Consider the following 25,903-nt stretch of genomic DNA (forward strand, 5'->3'; position numbering starts at 1 on the left):
GCTTTTACGTTCAAATACGCACCATGTGTTTAAAATGTGTGTTTTGATAAGTTTAAATGTGTTTGAAGTATGTGGGAGTGGTAAAACTACATATAAAATAATATATAATTATTGTGGACAGGTCTGGAACGTATCCCCAGTGATAAACGGGGGTTCACTGTATTTCATGCCGTCGGTGAAATGTATCAGTAAGCAAATGTGAAATGGTGTCCTCACCAGTTTTGTCAGAGTTGCACAGTAAAGTTTCCTTCTCAGCTCTCAGTCCTGGACTGGGACCATGTTTCATCCATGTCGCTATGGTGAACTGATCCGTCAGGTTTTGGGGCACCACATGATCAGGAACATTGGCTGCCTGTTGTCCATCAAATCTGTAGATGAGGTCACTGTCACGTCCGCTGTCGGTCACGAGAGACGCGGTCCAGTTGGTGGACGGGTTCGGGGCGGGAAGAAGATCTGTACTGCCTGATGCTGCCCCTGGAAGAACCGCAAATAAGGATTGTCAGGAAAAAAAAAAAAACAAAAAAAAACATGCAAGCTGAAAAACTCCACCCATACTGTACATCCAAAAGTAAGCATTCTAATGCACCTTAGAGAAATTTGGGTTTTAAGTAGTATTACAGAAGTGCATTGTTGCCACACACAAAAAAAGGTCAGTATCACGTTATAACATGTTAATTTTCACATTTTAACATAATAAATTTCCCCTTTCAACATGCTAAATCTCACAATTTAATGTCGCGTAAAAACATGATCTTTTATCACGTTAAAACGCGCTAAATTTAATTTTGGAATTTGACAAAACCAAACGAAGGAATTACATCTGCTTCAGGTAACTGGGGGAGCCCGTCGAAGGGAGAGAAATGTACGTGTGTCCTCTTTTTGAGTCTTATAAATCAAATGTTAATATCTACATAACTAAGCTGATCTTCTATAATTCGGTTAAAAAAACAAAAAAAAAATAATAACAAAGGCCAAGTGTTTAAAAAGAAGACCGGAAGTCAAATTTATCACGTTTTAATGTTATAACTGCTTGGTCGAATCTTGTGTTTTGTTTAAGAGTGCTGCTTAATGTTCTTGCTTTTATTATAGCCACGGGCTCGCAACATATGAGACAAAAGTTTTGAGGTGGCTTCCAGAAGACTAAAAAAAAGTATTCATTTTTAAAAACTCCTTTTTCTGAGTCAACTTTCCGTACATTGGAATAAGCCACGCTATATCTTCAGTCCTGCAAATCTCTTCGGGTAAACAAACGGCTTGATTGGCTCATTATGTTCTTGTGATCACAACAAGATCTACCGTAATACTGAATATAGCCGCGTACAGAGACTGTGACAGCTGCGTATGTAAGTTCCAAAAAATATACGTATATATTTTTTTTACTTAACTTGAAGTTGTCGTTGGTAAACTAGTTTATAAAACAAGAAATTTCAGAGGATAAATGGAATGCAATAATGAACACGTCACAGTTAGGAATGGCCGGAGAGATTTAATTAAGAATATTAAATGGAATTCCAAGCAGTCTCGGCAACCACAATAGGCACACTGGATTTTTTAATGAAATAGAGCGAGACATCAAATATAATTTCTTCTGTTTAATTAAAATGTCATTGTCTCTCATCACGACGACCCTCTGCTGCTAAACAGCAGCTCGAGTTTCGAGCAGGCATTCTAAATCCATCCCTCTTCCTTTTATTCCAACAGTCACTTCTGCCGCGACCTATTTCCTTTTTTCCCCACCACTCAAGTTGCCGCTACTCACCGCAGAGTTTTTGCAGAGACTTCTCAGAGTACGTTTCCCGGTCGCAGCCCTTCCCAATGTGACTGGTCTGCAGCTCCACCATCACCTTTATGCCAGACAAGGGTCCTCCGCATGTTTCCAAATGCAGCTTTGGAAAGAGAGGCTTGCTACCAGTGCCAGGTTCGTAGTCCACCCGCTTGTTCCAGCCTTAAGCAATCACATTGATTATTAAAAATAAATTGTATATTCAACACTTGTCTGTCTCAATTACAAGGAACCTGCAATTAAATTCTAGGAGTTATGGACAGGATCAATGAGATAGAGTGTACCTTGAGATACTAGTTTAATCAGTTCTGTAACTCAAAACAGCTGAAATTATCTTTCTCCATTGATATCTACATGTGTTACGGCACCTATTGTGTTCAAATAGCCGTCGCTTAAATGGTTATCACGCCAGATGCTGTTTGTTACTGTTTACATCTTTTAGCACTCTTAGATAAATGTAAATTTATAGTATGTATTAGGCTCCATGTTGGTTTCCGTGTGTGGCATACAGTATTAGCATTCATTAGCCCTGTCTATAAAAATACTGCTCCAGTCATGTTCCACATACAATATAGGATATTATTCCTTAATTGGTGTACAGGCATAAAAATAAAATAAGAATTAGTTTTCATGACTTATTACATTCAGTGTTATCAGTGTAATAAGAGTTGTTTTTAAGCTCTTCGGCACTTCTTGGTTCTATCTACCTAGTGTTGCGTGAAACCGCATGACAATGTATTGAGAAAATTCCCTGGATTAGCCATTTATTTTCTCCTTGCTGTCTGCGAGCATATGTGTGAATGCTCATACAGACCAAATATACAAACCATGACCATAATGTATTATGTCTAAAAGATGACCTTTTAGCTGATAATGGAGAAAACTATACACTTTCACTAAATGGTGCACTGTAAGAGTTTTGTTTTAAGACAGCAGGAAGAACCAGCAGTTCTGTCTCGCTTTAACTTTGTTTCTCGCTTTCCTCCCTTGAGTTCTGTTTTTGATCTCCCCCTCGCGTCCTCTTTCATTCCTGGGTGAGTTGGACTTGTGAGATGCTGTCAGTGCTGACAGGTGAGGCAGCAAGGGAGAGTCTCGCTCCAATACCAGGCTCCTATGTTGAAGGAAACACTCCCAGTCAACTTTCTCTCGAGAGCTTTTGTTTCATTATTATTTTATTTTTTTCCTCAGGGTTTGATTTCCATGATAGACATTCTTTCTAAAATGAAACTGAATTCCCTCCAGGGAAAGGATGTGCTCAAGAAATGCAGGCTTCAATTTTACACATTTCACAACACTCCCTGTGTTCTAAATAGTCCAAAAAAACAAAAAACAAAACAACTGTCATTCATTTTATGATTTATATTTCAAGATGCATTTAAAGTCCCTGGAAAATGAAAAATGTGTCTTCTAAATTTGACCAACCACGGAGAAGAATGTTGTTAACCCTGTGAAATGATTAAAAAATATTGCCATGTATATGAAATGAGGCTTCAAAATTGTGAAAAATCAAAAAGCCATCCTCTTCGCTCTCAAATGCTGTGGGCGTGTTCGCTGACTGTACTAAAACCACATTCAGTGACTGTCAATTAAATACTATTATTATGACCTGGAAAAAATGGATGCTACTTTGTCCAGCATCTTTCATCGCTACATGTTTGCGCTGCGAAGGTATATCCACTTAACTCATTCACTGCCAGCCTTCCCAGTCAACATGGATATTTTGACTTCTAAAAACGTCGCAGGGATTTCCACTCCGGCTCAACGAGGCGCTCCAATGCAGCCACCCCAATGTCCACACCCTGGCTGTCAAATCAGACTTTTTTCTCCCCTTCACTTTTCTGCCTTGTCTCGTGCACGCACTTACGGCTGACAACGAGGTGCTCTAAAGCGGCCATGCCAGTGGACTATCCGAAGGGAAGCAGCATGTTCAGGGTGTAGGCATAGCTAGTTGGCTAGTTACATGTGGAATTCGTGCCGGATAACCGCTGACGTGAATGTAGGCACTCATCATTAGGGCTGTGCCGAATCGGTGGCGACTCAAATTGGGTTTCGAGTGGGCGTGGAAAAACGATCAGTGAATCAGAATTTTCAGACTCGAATTAGAACATATCTTAGAATATCATACTACTATATTCCAACAAGAGCTATAACTGCTGCCATGTCGAATTTCCAAAAATACAAACTGTTTCATGATTTTTAGTCTGCGTTTATGGCCAACGACATTTTGATTTACTGCGCATAGTTTCCGCGCATGTGCGCAATTGCAGTTCATTCTTGCAGTTACTCATGGATCAGGAAACCAAATAGTGAGACGATGATCTCCGCGTAAGGAGGCGTCCGATGGCCAAGCCCGAGTAGCTGCACAGGATATTCATGGCAGTGCCACAACCAAAGTTGGAAATGAGGCGACCCCAGCAGAATGAATGGGAGAAAAGTCGAGCAGGATCGAACACGGCATGGCAGATGACGAGAGCTAGCCGGCTAACCAGCTAGCAAACTATTTAGGCGGCGAGGAATTACGGTACCGACAGGCACAAAACCAACTGTACGACGAGGGATCCTGGTGATTGTAAGCCATTTTAAACTAAAAAGAAAAACCTTTCCGGAGGCAGAAGCAGCAGCCAAAACGAGCCAGTGTACTCTCTTTCCGGTTCAATAGATAGTTTTGAAATAATCAAATTAGATTTTTCATTTGTTGGACAATAACAAATTGGCCTTGTTTTAGCCATGCCCAAAATATCAGGAAAACTGAAATGGTGAAAAACAGTTTAACGTTATATCTCCACAATTCAGTACTACATCATGATCAGTCGTTGCAGGTTTTCAGCAATTATCTTCAAACATGTATAATGGATTTAGAAAGAAATCTCTGAATTTACTTGACAGGGTCTTGAAACAATCCAAGTGTTGCTTGGTTATTTCTGACCTTGCCATCCAGCTTTGCAGACGGGCTTGACATCAATATGCACAGCCACATCCTCCTTTGCCGTCTTCTGACCGCAGTCAAAGGCCGTCACCATAATCTTGTAGCTCTGCTGCTTGTCATAGTTCAGTCGCTCCGTGTTTCTGATATTACCTAAAGGGCACAAAAACAGAGTGGGAAATATTAGAAACATTCACTTCTTATTTGGTAGATCCAGTGGCGGATGGTTAGGGCCACGAAGGCCTTTTCTGCTGGCCTAAACACTATCAAAAGTGCTGACGTCGATTTATAACCAAAGTTCTAATACTCGTTCCATGAAATTGTATTAATTTAGTCCCAACAGTCTATTTCCTACATTTCGTAGCATTTCTCTTGGCTGCACTTTCATTACCGATACATGGATGTGGATGTTAGATTTCTTCTGTCCAACTGGTTACAATCAACTTCGACTGGCAAAACAAGTCGTAGCCATCTCCACACATTAACACTTTTAATAATCAGTATCTCTGATGACTTTCACATATTTTATTTAAATGTTTTACGTTTTGGTCACATTAATAGATAATGATTCTGAAGCGCTACAGATGATGTACATGGTACAGTTGCGTGCTGCTTCATTATTTTATCACCGTACTTGTTATATTGTTTCTTTCTTTCTTCCCAATTAAAATCCCTTGAAATTTCGCGTGCAAGAAAAGATGTCGGAACGTGAAGCTGAGTAGTTGGGAAGCAGACTCGCATCATGGTTCAGTGATTCCATGATTCAAACGCTGAAAAAAGTCGTTTGAATTTATTTAATGTGAACATGTACATCGGTTGCACATGGTTAAAATGTTACACTAACATATATTGTTCTATTATATTCTAGGAAAAGTGGGGGAGAAAGAAGGTCAGTTTACCACATTTTAATCATGTGCAACTGATGTACACGACCAAATCAAGTACTTATTTCAGTCTCATGTAATTTATTTCAGGTTTTTTTGAAACAATCCTATACAATTTGGCTGATAGACTCCACTCACTGTTTAAACAAGTATGTCTTATATGATGGAAGACGCTATCAGCTTTATACAGTATATGTGATATGAAAAATCTCACTTGAGATGTTTCATTCTTTTTCAACAAAGGGGATATATTATGCAAATTGACTTTTTAATTGCTTGTATACAAACAGTTGGGTCCCCGGAGCCTGCCCACCCATCAAGTATGAAATGAAGCAATCAATTAAATCTTTCTTTTCCTGCCTACTTTTGAAAATGGGTCCAGTCGAGAGCTGTTCTCCACTCCCCCCCACTGTTGTATGCATGTGTATGTGGTGAAATTAGCCGGTGACGGCTTCACGCATGCATCGTCCATTTGCAGTCTGGCCATGAAATAGTGCACGTTTTCTCTTCTGGGGGGAGTCTGACATTGTCAAGAAGTCTCCAGTAAGATGTTGCTCCTCGCTTATCCCCCCCCCCCCAAATGAAAGGTTGCTACAGGGGTCGAAAAAGTTGCAACACTAAGCAGGCTCCCTTTGTCAAATGGCCTAGCTCCACCCCAGTCGTCATGGCAACAAAAAATGTATGTGAAAAATGGATTTTAAGAGTGCTATAATTCTTCATCCCTTGTGTATTTTGACCAAAGAATGTTAAAAGACCTTTTATTAAGACGCCTGGGAATGTTTTTAAAATTGCGACAAACAAACATGTCTTGTTTAAAGAAATATCCAAATGCTCTACTCAACATTGCTGCAATATCTAAAATTCCCCACTTGATTCTCTCTGATTTAGCTTCATAGTCAGCAGCACTCATGTTTTTTTGTTTTTTTGTTCACCAGTTTCAATATTTTTCATGTGAGTGTTGAACACATTCTAAAGCTTAACTTTACTTCAGAGTTGTGCTGGGATTAACATCTGAACTGCCGTCTTGATTGGCAGCCAATTTATGATCGCCAATCTAAACAAGAGGTGTTATTTAAATCTTTGAATTTAGTGCCTGCTATGCAATAACAGCAGGGTTCCACACTACACATTACGCTCCCCATTTGTTCACGTTTAATCAAATGTTACATGTATGGTTACAATGGTTCTAGGTATTAGGTGCACTTAATTTGATATGTCTCTTATATTCAAAATATATACTGAGGGAGCGAGAGAGAGAGACTTGCACAAAGTGCACACGCACATTAAGCCCTCCAGCCGCCGCTTTACTTTGAATCTTACTGAATTCAGATCAACACAGTGTGGATATGGCCATTCATGGGGGAGCAAGCAAATAGCCCAAAGCTGAAAATGTGAGACATGCTCGGAATAGAGAACAATCTAAAATCAATCAGAATTTTGTCCTCCAGCCATCTAGGAATTGTGCACAGACACAAGCCTAATAGAGCCTGGTTCTAGTTTATTCTTATTTATTTCTTCCCACTATAAACTACTGTACATGAATTAGTAACACTAGAAGTAGTTGTAGTACTGTAATGATAAGAATGGATTTTATTTAAAACAAACAGTAAAAGTATATCTGGTACAAGAAAAAAACAAGATTAAAAACACAAGAAACATCATCATTAAAAACAAGACTCGACTAGGATGATGAAGATGAATGAATGATATGTTTTGGGTTTGGCTTTAAAGATGGAAATAGAGTCTGGTCAGATAGTAATGAGTTCCAGAGGAGAGGAGGTGAGTACATATATCTGTTATATACAGTAATTATGCCATATGCCACATAGCAGATTTCAGGCGCAGTTTTCTTGGACATATTGGGAATGTTTATCAACTTTTACATTTCTGATATGTTGACTTACCTGGTTTCATAAATACAACTAGAAAGGCTGTTGATTCACCAATATATCTGATCTATTTTTGTATAGTTTTATTTTCTAAGACGGCACGGTGGCCGACTGCGTGGGTTTTCTCCGGTCACTCTGGTTTCCTCCCACATCCCAAAAACATGCATGAATTGGACTCTAAAATTGCCCGTAGGTGTGAATATGAGTGCGAATGGTTGTTTGTTTGTATGTGGCCTGTGATTGGCTGGCAACCAGTTCAGGGTGTACCCCGCCTCCATGATAGCTGGAATAGGCTCCAGCACGCCCGCGACCCTAGTGAGGAGAAGCGGCTCAGAAAATGGATTGATGGATGGATGTATTTTCTTAACATAATACAATGTTGCCTAAACAAGCGTATCTCAAATCATCTTTCCCCATTGAAATCAATGAAAAATGCCATTAATACATTCAAATATCTGTCGCTTAAAGCGTTATACCACCGTTTCATAGGTGCTATTTGTTAGCCTGTCTACTATGTTTTATATTGTTTCTTAGCATTAAGCAAGTAGATTTTTGTAAGGCTAAGCTATGTGGTTTGGTAAATACACAATGCTTAATTCTCTTTGTTTTGTGTTTAATTTGACAGTAAAATTCAACTGGGAATGGCATTAAATAGGTTGCTCTTTCTTTTTAAAAAAATTTAATAATTTCAACCTATTTTTTTAAGTAAACGCAGGGTTAATAACAGCTGCATGTGGTTTTTAATTTCACTTTAATTTGTATCATTTGTAGCGTCGCAAGTAGCCTTTCATAGTAAAGTGCTGATAATCGAGCCTATAATTATATGTACAGTACATTTGACACCAATAGTTGACTTTTAGTATATGACTGAAAGAAAAAAAATCCTCTCCCTAACATGTATGTGTACAACTTCTTTACTACATACTTCCATAGATTTCAGCAGGTATCGCAAATGTGCACTCTGCTATCCAGTCCAGATAAATGCAAACACACGCAGACACGCACACAAGCATACGCACTCACCATTGCGATCTATGGCAAACGGTGTGCCTGCAGTGACTATTTCAAAGTTGCAGATTTGACTGTACTGTGGAGAACAGTCCTGGTCCCAGGCCTCCACCTGTCACAGCACAAAATACACTGTCGATACATTCAATAGCTGCCGGCTACCAGACTGAAGATATTAAATCAGATTGAAAGGCAATGTTTTTGTATACATAGAAACTTTTAAATACGGTAATACTGGGTAAACAATTTCTGTTATTTTTCTTTGTTCCCTTCACAATAAAGTCATACTCGTAATGTATAGGGACGTGCCTACGATTACCTCTGGCTATTTGATAATTATGACAGCGTATTTTGCATTTCCGGACTGCTTTGTGTAACTGTTGCTCAACGTGGAGCACCCACGAAATTACATAATAGCATGATTTCACGTAATTGGACATCAAGTGGACTAACCGTCAAACTTGCTCTGGAAAATGAAACAGTAGTTTTTTTAGTTAATTCATGCTGACGCTATTGGCTAGCATGTCACGCTAACGGCTAACTCCGTGACTAATTTGTGTTGACTATTTGTGTTGATGCAGCCAAATAAATGATTAAATAAACAATAAAATACACAAATGTACATTATGCCATCAACTTTAATTTTTAAATTAGAAACACCGGTAGCAGGACCTTACAATTAATGTATTATAGTAGTGAACGAGGCACACAGCAAATGTGTGAGGTACCCTACATACATAGCTACAGTATGCTCCCAAAGTTTTTTACCTATTTGAATTCAGATTTTCTTGTCACATCCCCAAAATGGTATATTGTTAGTTAACTTTGTACATGCAGTGGGGAGCCGGGGGGTAGGGTAGTATGTTAGCATTAAGCTAGCGGGATGCGTTCTTAAGCCAATGTAGGTTGCTTGTTTTAAATACGCAACATGTAATTCTCTTGTCTTTATGTTTGACAGTAAACTTCAACTGCAAGTTGCATTAAACAGCTTGAAGCCTCTTTTTGGAAGAACAAACTGCTGCTTGTTGTGATTTGAATTGAGTTCACTGCCACCATAGAGCACTTGTATATCAAATTTTGCTCGCAATCAAAGCAGAGGATGTACCGAACGTGGGGTCGCATCTTGAAAATCTCCTAAATCACCACTGTCCATACATACAACTTTTTCTGTTTAACGAAAAATACAATTCTGAAGAACCAGTACACAAGAAAATATTATACATTCACATCAGGAGTCATGATTATAATGAAGGGCCAGGTAATTGTGGATTTAAAGCTCTGAAACCACATAACACAATACAAGATTAAACAGTGTTGTATAGACATCTTTATATTATCTTACAATGTACTTCAAACACGGGCTTCATATATAGTGTAACCACAAAATACCTGCAAAATGCTGTCATAGATCTTGCCTTCAATTACTGAAGCCTTGTATTGAGGCTCGCGAAACACCGGGCAGAACTCATTGACGTCATCCACCTGAATGTGAACCACGGCCCTAGGTGAAGGCATGGAAAGAAGAGCGGGAAAGAAGAGCGAGGGAATGGCGGAGGTACCACAGGGACACGCACACGGACATGTAGTTTGGAGGTGATTGATGAAGAGGCAGAATAGCAGAGACAGGAAGTGAAGAGATGGATGGAGGAAGAAAAAAAATTAGAAATCCATTAGAGATGATCAAAGTTAATTAAACCTTTTTCATGGTCTATCTTAAGAACACCAAATGAAGACAGGGGGCAGTTATAGGAGAACACAGTCAAATCCCAAGAAGAGAAAGCCTACGCCCTCCTCTTTCTCACCTGTGTACTGTAGACAGACCCAAACATGCAATGTAATACCACGTGATACAATTTGCACACCAGATATAAAAATGAAGCAATAATTCACGTAGGTTTTCTTTTTCCGTGACCTTCCCTGCAACTTGTATCTGAGGACGCACATCTGGCAAAGTAATGACATTAGCTTAATGAGGCCTATTTAGAATGTCACGCAGTGATAAGGACACGTACACACACACTCACATACGGACACACTGCACCATTCATCTTCCACCGGAGAAATTCATCCCAGTGCTCCCTGAGCTCATAAATTTCCATCTCTACATACAGTACCTTCAGCACCAAGCCGGCAGCATCCAAATGTTCACAGCTTGTTGTGTATGAGTGAAGCAGCGAAGGCTGTGATTAGATGCTGTCAATTCCACACGGCATGTCTGTCACTGTCAGTCACAAAGGACGACCGCACGCTCTCCGACGTACACGGGCGAGCACGCAACCCTGTCAAACAGACGTCGTCAGCACGTCTGAAGTGACAGGGCTCAGTGAAAAGGAGGACAGATCCAGAAGGAGTGCGCCGACGCGAGTGCAACTAAATATGAACATCAGAAGCGTAAGTATTAAGTAATGAAGTATGCAAGCATTGTTTTCACATAGCGTATACAGTGAAAACCCTGTTTATCATGGGGAACTACTGTATTGTCGGTGAACATGCATGCACCTTTAAGAGGCCTGGTGGGGTGGCATGTGATGTCGGCCAGTCGGCGTGTGAACGCCTGGGTGAGAGGTGCGGCCGACAGCAGATTCTGCGGGAGTGTGCTCATTGTGTTTTTGCTTTTTACTGTTCTCCCGTCACTCGCGAAATAGCTGAAAAGTACATCGGCAACTGTGGCTCTCCTTTCCCACATGCGAGGCCATTACAGTAAGGTGTACGGTACAAACCCATTAAAAAAATACTTATAAATGCTATATATCGGTGTAACACTGTACTGTAGTTGTGTAAATGTTCAAATATGCACTTGTTATTAGGGATGAGAAAAATAACTTACATAATCTTGGAAAGAAGGATACATACATACCAATTTTTAATATCTTTACTGATTTTCACAATGTGAGAGACCCCACACATGACAACCCCCCAACAAAACAACCGGAAAGTGCGTTCTTACTTGATGCACTGGACACGACCAACACAGACACACATGATTGCAAACGACAACTGTTAAGTCTCCTTTCCCAAACCAGAATGCTGTCCTAGTACCAAGGTACCTAGTGCCAGACTGCTGGAAGATACAAAGAAGAAGAAAGAGTTGCAGTAGAAGAAGAAATAGAAGAAGCTAGGCTAGCTCTTAGCTTCTCTGGTAACCACACTGCAACTGCTACTCCTTGTCATTTTTGTTGTGGCCAATGATTTGTATGATTTCATAATGTTTGTAAACTTGCAGGTAGCAGAACGCAAGTGACTACAGTACTGCTTACTTAAGTGAAACTTGTTGTGTTTGGGGTTGCGTCGCCAGATACACCCCAAAAAGTTTTTTTATCTTAAAAAAAAAAAGAAAAAAAAAGAAATTCAGGGAAAACTTGTGGGTGAGGAGGATAAAGTGCGAATGGATGTCATAAATTATTCTACAGAGAAGATTCCAAGACTGTCAACTGGCGGATTAGGCACATCTAAAGGAACAGACTGCGAACCGAACCTCCATCATCGGGTTTGAAGTTGGAGTGTAAAATGTGTTAAGTTTGAGCTGAATTTGAGTGAAGGCCTTGAGTAGACTACAGCGCGCTATCCATTTCTCTGCCAAAAGAGCACATCCTTGGCACCAATCTGAGCAACAGAGAAGTCAAGCGCAAGCAATAAACAGATTGTAAATCAAACAGCATCAGTTGCCAAAATAACCACTCAGTGGAAGGCTAGGATCATTTGGTAGTATGCTGGCCTTTACATCTGCTTTTCATTTATTGCTATCTGCTGCATTAATTAGCCAGTCCCTCAGTGATCATTTTAACTATGTCTGAATTTCCATCACTTCTATTTCTGAATCAACTTACCTGTTGAAAGGTACATTAAAGCCAACGTGGGGTCTCCCTTCCAAGCAGTTTAACTCACATTGCATCTACTTTTGCACAGAAACTTCACACTTTCAAATTATAGCGCCGGAGAAGATTTCCTTTACGACCCCGCAAGAAGAAAGTCAATAATTCAAGCCATAATTACCCTGTTTTCTCAATGGCTCGGACTTGGTCAAATGACATGGAAGATGAACGTGTGACATCACAGGGATTTGTCTCATACAAACAGTCAACACGACCAGTCACTCCTCTGTTTGTGCCCAGCAACAACTCCGGCTTCAGGTAGCTTCTTAATCGGCTATCGTTCTGTTTTACGTCACAATCACCGAGTCTGTGACTGATGATAAATACTGAACAGGTTTATCATTTAACATTCGTGGCTGAGACAGTTTTCCAAGCGGATTGAGGAGGAAATAAAATTTAAAAAATCGAATCTTTTAGAGGCGGCACAGTGAACGACTGGTTAGAGCGTCTGCCTCACAGTTCTGAGGACCGGGGTTCAATGCCCGGCCGGCCCCACCTGTGTGGAGTTTGCATGTTCTCAGAAATTTGACAAGTGACTCCTACTGAGTACAGAACAAATAGCGGTATATGACAACCTTAAGAGGTGGGTCTGACAGTCGCCGTTGTTATAACAGCATTTCTAACGTGCGGCAAACAGAAATTGTGACAGCAAAACAAAGTAGCCCACGCAGCCATCAAACAAAGAAGACAAACACAAATGTTTATTTGAACCAGATAATTATACCCTTTTCACATTTTTTCAATTCCTGTCAGATTGATCTGTTTAAAATGTAAGTTATTGTGGTTATTTTGTCATGTTATTAGAATTTAAAATGTTTTTAGGGCTTCAAGATTCCATTTTATTTTCCTGTTGGTAGTAATTATAACTGTCAAGTTATCTGTCGAAAGAATCATGTGGAATCGAAAGCACAAAACTTTTTAAAACACTGAACCGAACACGCAGTTTACTGCATATCCACACTGCTGCACTCACTTGTGGGATTTCTTCCAGTCGGCCCCACTGGGTCCAGCTCCGCAGTCATAGGCTTGGATAATAAATGTGTATTCCTTCTGGCTCTCGCAGTCCACAGGGCCGCTGCCTCTCAGTACGCCTTCTCCTGAGGTGCGATTCAACACCACTGCCTCGAACGGAACGTCCTGGCCATAAATCTTAAAGGCACAAATTTCCCCTAAAAAGACAAGAAAAGAAATGAATGGAAGAGTGATTTACTTACAACGAAGCAAGCGGCAGTGTGAGAGTCAAGCATGTATATGTTAGGTGAGGCAGCAAGCATGAGTAATCACTTGAAAATCGCGATGATTACTTTTGGTATAATATAGTGTAAAGCTGAGGTACTGCATTCGCGAGTACAGGACAAATACAGTATGAGACTGTTGTAACCTTGACCTTTGGCTCCCATATCTAATCTGATCGAGTACATTGGTGGCATAGAAGAAGAAGAAATTCCCTCCTGATAAGCCTTAGATATCAGAATGTAATGGGAAAGACCCTACCTTGTGGGTCACGGCCACCAACAATCCACATATGTGTGGACTTTTTCAGATATAAGATATGAAGTGAACACATGAATAATGAACACTATTGGGCCTGAGATTTTAAAAGGTAAACTTGTATTAGAAGAGCTACATACAGTACAGTATATCCAAAACTGTACTTACAGAACCATACTGAGAGCTATTTTTATCCACTCACGTGGCTAAGCTTTATGTAATTATGTGAGTAAGCATTATTGTCTTTGTAAGAGAGAATTATTAATGCATTAATCTTATTTTTGACGACATCAGGCTGTGCAAGTAGCTTGTATGCAAGTGCGTAAAATGTCTATTCCAAAATCAAAACACCTCGCCTTTATGCCTAATATTACGGCAAGCCGGTTGAGCATTTATTCGATATCCTTCTAGTGTGCTGAATTGTCCATGGATTAGTAAACGCTTTGTCAAGAAAATTCAACGCACAACATCTAGCGCTGCACTATTAGCACTAGTAGTCCACAGATGTCACCTCACTAATAACATGTAATCGTTCTACTAGTGTGCCCTAGTCATTCTACTAGCGTGGAGAAATGTTATACAGTAGAGGAAGGCAGTAGTGGAAAAACAAATATCAATAGTAAGACAGTCATTCTACTAGTGCACCGAATTGTCTTACCAGAGAGGACAAGAGCTTAATAAAACATGGACAACTTAGCACACTAGTGGGATATCAAATCAAAGCTCAAACGGCTTTCCATTTAATATCCGACCCCTACTCGTGTGACCATTTATTGATTAGACAGGTGTAAATGGAGGTACGCTCAAGAATACTCAAATGTGCCAGTTAAAATGTCAGATACAGGACACAGACGATACTTGTGCAGGTGAGTATACAGTCAGTGTGAAATCATAGATACGTTAAAGAATTCCTGCCTAAGTACAGATTGGTTTTATTTAACTAAGTACAAAACATTTGCATCTAATTTCTCAGAACTTACTGACAGTTAAAAAAATTCATTTAACATTTATGTGCCATACATTTTTAGAGAGGAGTATTTTTTAGGTGGTACTTGGTGTGAAAGGTTTAAGAACCACTGCTTGAAAACATGTACAGTATACCTTCCTTCCAGGTTCAGAGGCAAATACGCCTTTAACACTACATCTCACTGTCAATGGCGTTTCATGCATTTCCTCCCGGAATTATTTTTTAACCTGATTAGATTTTAAAATACCCTCCAGGGTGAAAAGACAGCATTCAATGTGCTGAGGTTTTAAAATTTTCATGGCCATTTTTAAGAATGTTTGTTCCTCATTTGCCCCTCCAAGATGAGTTTAACAGCAGGTTGTAATATTTACACATGGAAGACGGCTGATAAGGGACACTGTGATCCCCTGCACATAAACATACTCAGACGGGAAAAGGAGAGCGTGTAAAATTTCTCTTCAAAACACCTGTAACATCAACAAAGTTAGTGGATAGCTGTGAAAAGTGACTTCTGCGTCACACTTTGTGGTTGGATGCAAATCCATTTTCTGCTCCATCCGTTGTAGCAAATATTTCTGGATTCAATTTTACAGTGGAATGCAATAGGGTTGCAGTATGCAGAGGAGGAGATATAGAGGACTGAACAAGTGGAAAATGTGTGGATGAATATGTAAATGGAAGAGAGATTTCATCTTGCCTCTTCCTGAGTCAGCAAACATGTACTTATGCATACACACGCATACGTTTTATTTCTTGCCACTTAGCTTGGTTCTCAGCAGTCGGCCCCTGAGGGAACACTTCAAATTCACTCAGTGGAAATTTATGGATGAAAGCCAGTCTAATCTTTGGGCCAGTACATCATAAGGTAAAGGGTTGCTTTTTAAAGTAAACATAATAATGGCATAATTTGGCCTCTGGCATTGGGCTTACCACCACGGAAAGAGGCAGGCTAATGACAATAATGTAAAAAAAAATAGATGGCCCTTCAAAGAACTGCAGTGCCCGAAAATGTCAAACTGTCAAAAAGGTATGTGTTTTAAATTAGGCCAAATTGAAAGTAAAAGTGGAAAACGACATCACGGATACAATTGATTACAAACCATGTCAAAAAAAGCTGATCTACATTTTAGCAATGTTACCATAAATAAGAAATGAAGGAGTATCAAAAGTAGTAAATTATAAACACAATTTAATGCAAACACAATTTTAACACACACTGATTGTGTCTTTATTGGAAAGCCATAAAAAAACATAATAATAAATAAAAACAAGAGGGGAAAATTGTCTTTAGTGTAAATTGACCTTACACCACACTTCTTTGTACATAGTTTTTGAAGACAGTGCTTGGCCAAGTTAATAAAATAAAATAAAATAAAGCACAATTAAGACAATTAAACATCCAATTGCACAATAATGTAAAGTTGCAGCAACTCACAGTCCACATGCTGGCTGTCAAGTCTGGCTTTTTTTTTAGTCTCCCATTCTTTTACCCTCCTCGCCTTTGTCACAATGACTTGCGTGCACTCATGGCTAACGACGAGGCACTCTAAAGCGGCCACGCCATTGGACTATCCAAAGGGACGATGCATTTTTGGGGTGTAGACATAGGTAGTAACTAGCTATTTGTACATTGCAATTGTGAAGGATAACCGCTGATGCACTCAAGTTCTTATACATTGGGGAAGTGGCGACTCATGGAGGGGCCAAAGTGAGACACTTGGAGCCGTTTTGGCCACGCCCCCCAAAAATAATCATGAAAATTAAAAATGGTAAAAAAATAATTTAACGCTACAATTGAGTATTACATTATCAGTATTTGCATGTTTGCAGCAATTATTTTCAAATGTATAATGAATTTCGAAACAAATCTCTGAATTGAATTTAGAGAGTCTTTAATTTAAAAAAACAAAAACAAAAACCTAGGCACAGGAGCAGACTTTAATTTACGAGAGACTTTTGAGGGAAGGAGACAGGGTTTGGGGTGAAGCATATATTAATTGAGACATGGCATCAATAGAGTGGAGGCCACTATTTGAGGAAATGTACTTTGTTACAATTTTAAATATCAAAACAAAAACAAAAACAAAAAACAAAGAGGTTTGTAGACTGCTGTGTTTTAGGCAGGGAAAGCAGACTAGAGTTCATCATTAGCACAAAATTAACATGACATATCCTCCATGGAGGATCTCATGGTAACATAATGGAAACAAATTGGCTGAGGAATGAAGCCTTGACTTCCTACTGTATTTGGAGTGAGAATCTACTTTCCCAATTAGTGACTAGCCTGTGGGACACATCCACCTTAATCAGCTTTTAGTAGTTAACAATGTAAGGTATCACTTCTTATCAGGATAGTGATTCTGTGACTTATGACTGTGACTGTGCTGCGCTGAAATAGCACTGATGTGAAAAAGCACTGAGGCCTACTGTCTCAGTCAAGCCAAAAAGTGCAAAAGTGTTTTGTCAAAACGGTGTGAATGGGGCAGGGCAGAATCCATCAAATGTTGTTAAAGATCTGCTTAAAGGTGCTGATGCATCAAATGATTTCATTTTGAGTCATGATGCATGCAAAACAACTCATTGTGTGGCCTTGGCTGATGTCTCTGCTCTACCAAGTGACATTCTACAGTGGAACCTCGGTAGGGGTTTTCGTACGCCTTAGTTATCGTAAGATTCGGTTTTTGATCATTTCTTTTCACCAAAATTTTGTCCCAGTTTTCATACATCCTCTTGGTTTTTGTACGCTTAAAAATGGTCCATGTTGAAATCATCTGTCTGCCCGTGTGACTCGCTCAGTCATTTCCTGGAATTGAGGACCAACACAAAGCATCGCAGGCGCAGGTTTATTGAGAGTTTTCTTGTAGGGTTTGGTAACGTATCACGCCGCATTGCATCATGCACATGATCTGCCATTTTGATGATACTGGTGTTTCAGCCAAAGATAGTTCTAAGTGGCATGGCCGACCCTTTGATAAAGAAGATGAAATACACTGTAGAATTCAAGAAAGAACAAAAATGCCAGTTTACCCTTCCACACAATAACCTCTCCTCCTCCTCTATCTCCCTTACGTGCAATTTTCCATACGCCATCAAGGGTCCTCTATAAAGATAAGTGATGTTTAATGTTAAATTATCCTATTCAATAGTGAGTTATATTTATTCCAAATTGTTTTATGTACGTTAAACTAAAAGTATTCTCTTTAAAATGTATTTTTGTTAATTTTTTGGGCTGTCTTTAACGGATTCATTTAATAATAATAATTTTCCTATGGGAAATATTGTGTTTGTTTTCGTAAGACTTGGTTTAACTCAAAAGACCTTTGGATTAGATTAATAATAAAAACCTAGTTTCAACTGTATGCTTTATTCATAGTCATTATTAGCATTGCTAAAACCAAAAAGTCTAATGGTGCTATATGTCTATTTATTTTAAACAAATAAATCACAAGCTTTAATATTAATAGGCGTGAGTGCGTGTGTGCGTGTGTGTGTGTGTGTGTGTGTGCTTGCCCGGGGAGAGTATCAGACAGTCTTAAACTTTGATTCCTTCTTTCTCTGAACTGAGCTCACACTCGCCCCACATCTTCTCATTTAATTAATGACAGACTAGCACATCATCTGTCTACTGACTGTCAGAATATATCGCAATGCCTACTGAACACACACGAACAAGACTCACAAATTTTACACATTTTACCTTAAAAGAAGGTTACATTTTTAATCTCCATTTGTTTGCTTGGTATAATCCTGTTTATTTAATTGTGCAAATGCAAAAAAGCAGTTTTTTTATATTAGTGTGTGTATTCCAGTCTTCAATTATCTATAACAATTGGTCCATATTATACTGTAATTATCCACCTACTCTCATAATTAATAACAAAAATATTGCATCTTATTTCTTGCAAATAACACACAGAAAACAGCCAACTTCCACTATGCTTGAGTCTCCTTTTTTGGGAGGGGTTGGATGATGCAAAAGAAGACTAAAACCAAATGAGGGCTTTCTGCTAAGCCATCCGACTGTGGGCTTAAACAGGATTTTCTCTCGCATCTCAAGGTTTTGCAGAGGTGGCAATGAGGACATTAAGTTGACTGAAGGATAAGATGTTTAAAAAGTTATCTTAGCGGTGGCTCTGGAGATTTTTGTCACTGCTGGACTTGTGGTTTGATCTGCTTACATCTCGACAGCAAATAAACTCCTGATGACATTGCCATATGGCCAACAGTTTCAACTCTTCTGGGATGACTTCAAGATTTTCTGCTTCCACAATGATCAAGGACAGAAATAACTACCAGTGGAGCCAGAAAGATAAAATAATTTGAGCAAAATTAATCAGACAGTCGGCAAAATGATTACAAAAAGGGATCGTTCAGGTTAAACTTTAGGATCAACTTAAAGTGCACTACAACCTTTACAGGAGAACTTCATTTGACTTTCTCTCTACTTTTGAATCCACAATTCAACTGTTCAACATTTTGACATCATGAGGCCAAGATAACACTAAACAATTGATAGGCTGTAAATTTACCATTGCAAGGCTTCAGCAGTCAGTGACCACTGAGCTTATAGTATCAACACAACCTGGCACTCTTGAATGAAATTTAACTTTCGTTCAAAAATTAATCAATTACGTTCACCATGCAGAAATTAATTAAGTTTAGTTCACAAAATAAGAATTAGTCCATAAACTTTCGTTCATTGAACTTGTTCAGGTACAACACTGATCTACGCATTCTATTCGTGCATCATTAAAAATTTGAGCGCATCAAAGACGGCAGTAATATTTCTGGTGGTGTAAGACAAAATGTCATTGAGAGTCATCCATCACTGCAATCTAGGTAATGGACACATTTCAATGTGGAGCAAACAGATGACATAAAGACAGACTGACAATCATCCTATGTATCAATTTTAACAGTGACATAATGCTGGTACTCGTAGAGTGACTCCATAACTACCGTTTTTCTTGACGTGAAAGGACAACAGTGCCGTGGGTGTCGTGACAGTTCAAGAGTGAGATGCGGGACCAATTCATCAGTCTCAGCTGGTTTAATTGCATTTGGGAGGTTGTCTGACCAACCGCTTGACCTCCGGGTGACAAACTGACACCTCACACAGACACGCGCATGCCAGCACACACAGGTTATCTTTTCCCCTGAATCATGAAAACGTGACATGGGCACACAAAAAAAAAGCTCAATTCTGCTGATATACGTTAATCCACCAGGTAGACAGTTAACCTTTAAAACAATCTTTAAAAAAAATGTTGTATGTGCAAAAATCAAACCAGGCAGTATGCCAGAATACTGTAGTATTCCCGGTATGCAGCCTACTTGAGTTGTTGGTGTTCTATTTTTTTTTATAATTAAAAAAAAAAACAGTCTTTCTAAATAAATTGTTCCTGTGTCATCAATGTGGGACAATTTCTTATTGGGTTGTATTTACTATCACTGTCATTCAGCTGTGATTTGTTATCTGCAGTGTTATCACTTTAAAATAGATCTATTGAAGTTATGAAGAATAAGAATTTAGCAGATGCACTAATTAAATTAAATCCCACTTAAGTCATGAGATGGATTGTCACAAGTAATACTGGTTTAATTTGAGAATTATCTGACTGAAAGATCATGTATACAATATAGCACAACAAAGAATCCAAACCCAAACGTCTAAAGTAAAGATATATAAATGTCATTAAAGAGTAAATGAAGAGTGGGCTTTTACGACAATCTATTATTTTCCATCTTCATTGGTTTCACAATATGTATAGTAGTTGTCAGGAAGAAATGTTTTTTTTTTTTAACTTCACTTTCCCTACAGCTGAAAAGATACATCCACTTTAAATCCACTGTGCAAAATACAAAGAGACAGCATGAAACATGCTGTTGTAAACCAACAAAGTCGCCAATGTGCCAGGAAAGCAACCAATTGTAAGGAATGTTACAGTTTCTACTTAAAGGAGTGCTAGAATATTCAGCAAATTACCAAAAGCCTGTTGATGGTTACACAAAGCATCTGTTTGAGGGAAAACTGACTAAATATTTAATTAAATATTAGTGGGGGTGTGCAAATCCAAAATGTTTGGACCCAATTATTGTTTTTAAAAATTATTGAAGATACATTGCATAATTAGTCCTCCCTGGAAAAATTGTGATTCAAATTAATCAATAATAATAAAAAAATAATATCATATACATGCCCATGATGAGTGGGCAACCTTATGTCTGAAATACTAACATTTGTCTCATTAAACAAAAAAATAGTGGTACTTACGAGCGCCCAAATTTACCAGGTTTTTTTCCGGTTATCAGCCTGTGCTTTGTTGATTTTTTTTGCTTTGTGTTGTGCGCCAATATTTGAGGTATGAGCAAACTATTATATTGCACCGCAGTTAAATTACTCTGAGTGGGCAAGGAGAGCCACTGTCCCCAATGCAACTTCAGGGTTCCCTTATCTCCTAAACTGCATATTGAACATCCCTGCTTATTTCATAAAGACAATGCCAAGCCACCTTCTGTACGTTACAACAGTGTGGCTTCGTAGGAAAAGAGCGCGAGTACTAGACTGGCCTGCCAGCAGTCCAGACCTGTCTCCCATTGAAAATGTGTGACGCATTATGTTGCGCAAAATACGACAACGGAGACCCCAGACTGTTGAGCAACCGAAGTTGTACATCAAGCAAGAATGGGAAAGAATTCCACCGACAAAGCTTCAACAATTAGTGTCCTCAGTTCACAAACGCTTATTGAGTATTGTTAAAAGGAAAGGTGATGTAACACTGTGATAAACATGCCCCTGTCCCAGCTTTTTTGGAACAGGTTGCAGGCATCAAATTCAAAATGAGTGAATATTTGAAAAACAACAAAGTTTATCAGTTTGAACAAATATGTTGTCTTTGTAGTGTATTCAATTAGGGCTGGGGGAGACGGGGGGGGGGGGGGGGGGTTGGGAGATAAATAACTCTGCTAAGTCGATTAAAAAAATACGTCGATCAGAATTTCCACCAGGAATCAAGTTTGCGCCGCCGGACCCAATGTTTCACACAGACATTTACTGCAGACAGATGCAGTGTTGGGCCACTGATAAACTTTGTCAAAAAGTTATTATTATTATTACTTTAAATTTAAAATCACATACCCTGTAATGAAAAAAATGGTGGCGGTTTTGGGGGGGCTGCAACAGATTGTCATTTCAATTAATTTCAATGAAGAAAAATGTATTTATTAAGTTATGAGCTAGTTCATGGAATGAATTAAACTTGTAAGTCAAGGTACCAATGTCTGTTCAGTTTAGTGTGCTATACAATCACTGCACACTCCGGACAGTACGTAGCACAGCTATCAGGCCTTGTAAATTGCTCAAAAGATGTAATTTTACAGTACATTTACAGCATATTGTTGGTACCCTGGGGTTGCAAGGCTATTATGATATGGCCAAGCTTGAGTACAGAGACATAGCTAACAGGTCAAAATGTCACTGTACCGCTTCTATATTCTTCCAACATGTCATCTCATTTTCTCTGCAGGGGATTTTACTATGATAAGCAATTATACACATCACACGTTTGTGCACTCAAAGGCACTGCTTTTTGGGTACAGCTGCTGGTTCCACCCCTTTTTCCTCACCCCCTGGCTGAGTCACTTGTGACAGTTCAAGTGTCACCACGTGACAGCTAAATGGCTTTTTTAGAAAGCAGAATTTGACAGTGTGAAGATGTGTGCGGGAGGGGAATTTTTATACACGCATTCTGTACAGACAATATATAGTACACAAAATAATTGTGCATTGGGGGACCATCAGAGCTAGTGAGCAGGAGAGAATATGTTTTAAGAGGCATCTATTTTCTTGTGTATCTTGTTAGATTTATGGACTGCAGACTGACACACATAAACCCGGGCTTTAATGTGATGTAAATGTCAGAGGCTCTTTTGTTGACCTCTGTGAGCCCACAAGTTCCCTGAGGAAAGGAGAAGACAGGAAAAAAATGCACTCAAAGATGCACACATGCACATACACATGCAAAGAGACAGCACATGCTCTGTGGCACCATTTACACATCACAGTCTTTGACTGAAAATGGATGAAACATTATTTTGTTGTTGCAAGTTTTTTTATATATATATATACAAAACTTGCTGAAAACAGTTGTTTATTACACACTACTGTTAAAAGGGTTAGGGGGTCACTCAAAAATGTACGTTTTTTAAAGAAGCACATTTCTGAACTGTTTTTCTAATTTAATGTTATCCCAGTTGGAAAAAAAAACTGCTTAAAAACAAAAAAGACATCTCTACGTGATTGCAAAAAAATTCAACAGTAGTATGTAAAAATCAGAAGACATACTGTAGGTTATCGATTAAATGTAAGCTACTTTAACATACCTATGCGATCCTGTCTAAGAAGCTTCCGAAAATGTAAAATGATTCAAATTACCTTGATTTTACAATACAGTGTTCATGTACTTGTATCTCCTTTTTGTGTTTTTATGTATAGCTGAAAACGCATTTCACATCAGCTGTCTCACATCATGTTTAATGTAATAACTGCAATCCAAGTGGAAATGAATGGAGGCATAAATATGACAAATATGACAGGTGGCATTTAAGAACCCCTGGAGACCTTATGCATTCGAACGCACAATTATTGAACCGTATAAAAGGGGAACCATCAAGCTGTCATGTGATACAGCTGTGTGTTAGATTGTGGAGTGACACTACATGCAGCCTTCATCAAAAGGTGCATTTAGAGACATCTCAAGAGGAGCTCGTGAGCAATGCACTTGGGATATGCTGGGGAGGATAACATAATAACCAATGTGCCATCTCTCATTCATCTCTACGTGCTAGTTAACGTTTGTCATAGTAGACCTTCAGGCAATAACTTATGCATGGGTCTCTGTCATGTTTAACCATCTGCTAGGTCTTCAGCTTAAAGATTCTGTTATTTTGGGAAAAATGTAGCATCTATTTGTTGTATACGGTAGCGATCATATTGAATCAGACAGTCAAAGACAGCTTCTTTGACGCCATTAATTACGTTGTTGTTGTGATAATCTACAAGGTCGTAGATATCGTATCTAAATGCTTCAGCAACATGTCAAATCCTACTGAAAGTAGATTGAAAAACACAAATGTTGTAAACTTAATCCCTAAAATGGAGTGAACAGATTTTTAGATTTGAGGTGATTGTAGAGAGGGCGGCACGGTGACCGAATGGTTTGAGCGTCTGCCTCACAGTTCTGAGGACCGGGGTGCAATCCCTGGCCCCGCCTGTCTGGAGTTTGCATGTTCTCCCCGTGCTTGCGTGGGTTTTCTCCGGGCACTCCAGTTTCCTCCCACATCCCAAAAACATGCATGGTAGGTTAATTGAAGATTCTAAATTGCCCGTAGGTGTGAATGTGCGTGCGAATGGTTGTTTGTTTATGTGTGCCCTGCGATTGGCTGGCAACCAGTTCAGGGTGTACCCCGCCTCCTGCCTAATGATAGCTGGGATAGGCTCCAGCATGCCCACGACCCTAGTGAGGAGAAGCGGCTCAGAAAATGGATGGATGGATGTATGTAGGGAGTTACAATGTACTGTTTTGTGAAACAAATTAAATGTAAAGAGAAAATGTTTTCAATGTAACGTTCACAGAATTTGTAAATCTGTGAAATTCATCAGATTAGACTAAATTGTAATTTGCTTTGCTGATGCAGGATCTGATTTTGCAAGAAAATGTATTACATACTTATGTTTATGATCTTTCTTTTTGACAAACAATGCGGCTAAACATCCTTTAATCATTTTCCTTTAGAGCTTAGCTTTGGAGCCTGCCGCTGTAAAACATACTGACAAAAGAAAGAAAAAAAAAAACTAAAAATAAAGTTCAATATAGTAATATTATTTTTTCCAAAGAAGAAAGTTGATCATAAATGTTCCTGTGCCACACAACAGCTCAACCATAGAGAGAGTGAGGTGCCAGAAACCTCACCTCAGAGTGACAGTCCCGCTTGTGATAATGTTAAATGACACAAAAAGGTCAACTAAAGGTCTTAGAGGTCAGACAGGGCCTGGTATGAGACTGTCATCGGATGCTGATGCCGCTGGGATGAAAGCAAATATAAAATATAAAAAATATATAAAATATATATATTGTTAGTCCCACTTCTTACCTCTTTGTTTTTTTGTTAATTTTAAACAAATAAGAGAGCATATACACAGGGCAGTGGGGAAGTTGATAAAAATGGTAACCAATAAGAGGAAAAACAATGCTGATTAAAGCTGAGAGCACCGCCTCGCACCTCATGTGTCAGGGTGATTTGCCCCAAAAATAATTAAATATAAATAATAGAACAATTCGAATTTTGACACTTTGCTTCATTTATATTAGGTGACACAGCCAAAACCGTTTTATAATTTAGCCTCACCCATCTGTCTAGAGTAGCTTCTTCTGATTGGGGACCATTTAGCCACATTCCTTAAGAGTTTGTCACAGTTGGGCACCATTGGTCACCTGTTTGTTTTTCCACTAAAAACATGCAGCAAAGAATGTGGTGGCATTTCAATGGGGAATATTGATTTGATATACAAGCACACTGAGTTATGAGCTTGGAACGACTCAAACCAAACTAATTCAAGGTACCACTCTGGATACAGTATATTTTCTCTAGGATACACGCACTTGCAAGAATTGGTCAGCCTTCTCACTGCCTGGTGGTCAGGCAAAACATATATATATCCAGTATATACTAAGTCAAATGAACTTGTATAATTAATTTAATAGATAATGATGCAGCGGCACGGTGGCCGACTGGTTAGAGCGTCGCCCCGCGACCACTCCCCAATCCCCGGCCCCGCCTGTGTGGAGTTTGCATGTTCTCCCCGTGCCTGCGTGGGTTTTCTCCGGGCACTCCGGTTTCCTCCCACATCCCAAAAACATGCATGCATTGGAGACTCTAAATTGCCCGTTGGTGCAGTCTGAATGGTTGTTTGTTTGTATGTGCCCTGCGATTGGCTGGCAACCAGTTCAGGGTGTACCCCGCCTCCTGCCCGATGACAGCTGGGATAGGCTCCAGCACGCCCGCGACCCTAGTGAGGAGAAGCGGC

At 39.3% G+C, this 25,903-nt stretch overlaps 1 protein-coding gene across 2 annotated transcripts in view; it reads right to left on the reverse strand.

Moving 5' to 3' along the window:
• The window catches only part of clstn2a (calsyntenin 2a), a 171,761-nt gene that overhangs the window by 46,952 nt on the left and 98,906 nt on the right, over positions 1 to 25,903 (reverse strand). Inside the window, exons 1-7 of one of the 2 annotated variants that reach the window (XM_061797559.1) lie at positions 13,574 to 13,691; positions 13,333 to 13,508; positions 9,877 to 9,988; positions 8,503 to 8,599; positions 4,710 to 4,859; positions 1,760 to 1,945; positions 217 to 474 (exon numbers count right to left, since the gene is read on the reverse strand). In XM_061797559.1, coding sequence (XP_061653543.1) covers positions 217 to 474; positions 1,760 to 1,945; positions 4,710 to 4,859; positions 8,503 to 8,599; positions 9,877 to 9,988; positions 13,333 to 13,508; positions 13,574 to 13,633 — 1,039 coding nt within the window. In that variant the 5' untranslated portion in view covers positions 13,634 to 13,691. Of the gene's footprint in view, positions 1 to 216; positions 475 to 1,759; positions 1,946 to 4,709; positions 4,860 to 8,502; positions 8,600 to 9,876; positions 9,989 to 13,332; positions 13,529 to 13,573; positions 13,692 to 25,903 lie in introns of those variants that run through there. The other variant, XM_061797558.1, reaches the window with a different exon arrangement.

The sequence above is a fragment of the Phyllopteryx taeniolatus genome, chromosome 14, assembly GCF_024500385.1.
Source record: "Phyllopteryx taeniolatus isolate TA_2022b chromosome 14, UOR_Ptae_1.2, whole genome shotgun sequence".
Classification (NCBI taxonomy): Eukaryota; Metazoa; Chordata; class Actinopteri; order Syngnathiformes; family Syngnathidae; genus Phyllopteryx; species Phyllopteryx taeniolatus.